At 46.3% G+C, this 1,556-nt stretch overlaps 1 protein-coding gene across 1 annotated transcript; it reads left to right on the top strand.

The window, feature by feature from the left end:
• Positions 1 to 518: 518 nt before the first annotated feature.
• Positions 519 to 914, top strand: LOC137649434 (uncharacterized). The gene has a single exon (XM_068382419.1). It carries the CDS (start codon positions 519 to 521, stop codon positions 912 to 914), a length of 396 nt encoding a protein of 131 aa, XP_068238520.1.
• The last annotated feature ends 642 nt before the right edge of the window (positions 915 to 1,556 follow it).

Raw genomic sequence — 1,556 nt, 5'->3', positions numbered from 1 at the left:
AGCTATTCAAGTACAGTAATTAGATGGCTGAAAGATGCTCCAGCAATGGAGGTAATGTATTGACCACAAGACCGTTTTAAGAAGTTATACTGAAATAAAACAATGTTTAATTGAGAAATATGCATTACCCAATGCCGGAGAGGGGACATAAAAGAAAATTACAAACTCAAAATTCGGGAAGGTGAATCCGCTCTTAGTTTAGCAACTCGCATTTTTCAGGATTGTGATTCGTTTGCTACCCAGAGTGCCAACCTCCCAGAAGGTGATAAAAAAGCAATTACCCGTAAACATATTCGCGGATTAGTAAACCCGTATTAATATGGTTATTTGTTCGATGACAATCGCTCGTTAGCAACGTAGTAAGCGCGATAGAAAACATTCTAGACAGTTTGCCAGAAGAAAAAATGACTGAGATTAACTGCCTGAATTCCGAGAAGTTGGCAGCCATGAGAGGTACTCACCAAACCCCCAAAGCGTGAGAGGGGAGAACGCAGTCAGCAGGTGAGAAGAGTCTTCAGATGCTGGCAGTGTGGGGGAGAGGGGCACCGACGAGTGCAGTGCCCCACCCAAGGACCTCCCCCTGTTGTTACACTTGTCAGGCTTACGGTCATCTATCTCGAGAGTGCCCAGCAAAAAATGCTGAGGATGGGCGGGCTGTGGCACAAGCACACCTACCCCGCCCAATATCCGAGGAAAAGAAAACCGAGGCAGGGGGAGACGGGGGAGATCGATGGCCCCCACATGACATTAGAAGCAGCAGCCAAGGCAGCGGTAAGAGTGACGATGACGGACTTGGTAGAAAAGGCACTGGGACCTTCATCGGTACTCCCGATCTTACTCTCGCAGCACTAGGGAGCTGCGGGGTGGCAGGCAAGGTCGTTGGCCGTACCCTATATATTCTAATGGTCGGCTAGACATGTTAGCAGTTAGGATTGACCTACCAGATAAATACATTCGAGCGCTGATAGACACAGGAGCCAGCGTTTCACCGATTGAAAAAAGATTTTCCTCAAACCTACTACAGTCAGCGGCATCCATCATCCTCGATATGCCAGGAGGAAATAAAACTACACGTAAGCCATACAATGATCGCAAACTTTAAGGTTCCGGGATCTGTGAAGATACCAAATGATTTTTTTGTTTTGCCCACCTTGGAATTCCAGGAATCGAGGCTATATTAGGAATTGATTCTATAAGCAGTAATCAAATATGTATTTTGGGGGGAAAAGATACAATAACAGTAAAAGCAGGAAGGTGCATTTTACCGATAGAAAGTCATGCGAGAGTAAGTGCTTATGCGGGCAAGGAGAGACATTCAAGTAAGGTAACAGCTGTACCTGAGAGAGAGAGAGAGAGAGAGAGAGAGAGAGAGAGAGAGCGAGAATGTGGAAGCAGTAAAGGTGATGTGGGTGGCCGAGGACATGACCAGGGGTTTCCAGAATGAATGCCCTGATGATGCAGGTGTGATTGACTTGGGAGGCTAGGACATAAAAGAAGTCCGAGAAGGACAGAAATAAAGAGGAATGAATGGAAAGAGTGCGAGCAGTGATTAAAGG

The sequence above is a fragment of the Palaemon carinicauda genome, chromosome 11 (genome assembly GCF_036898095.1).
Source record: "Palaemon carinicauda isolate YSFRI2023 chromosome 11, ASM3689809v2, whole genome shotgun sequence".
Taxonomy (NCBI): Eukaryota; Metazoa; Arthropoda; class Malacostraca; order Decapoda; family Palaemonidae; genus Palaemon; species Palaemon carinicauda.
Note: the sequence above shows the minus strand (reverse complement) of the source record. Positions and strands in the feature narration are given on the sequence as shown.

Bases quoted from the DNA above. Each gene is read 5' to 3' on its own strand.
- LOC137649434 (XM_068382419.1), top strand. From the start codon at position 519: ATGCTGGCAGTGTGGGGGAGAGGGGCACCGACGAGTGCAGTGCCCCAC.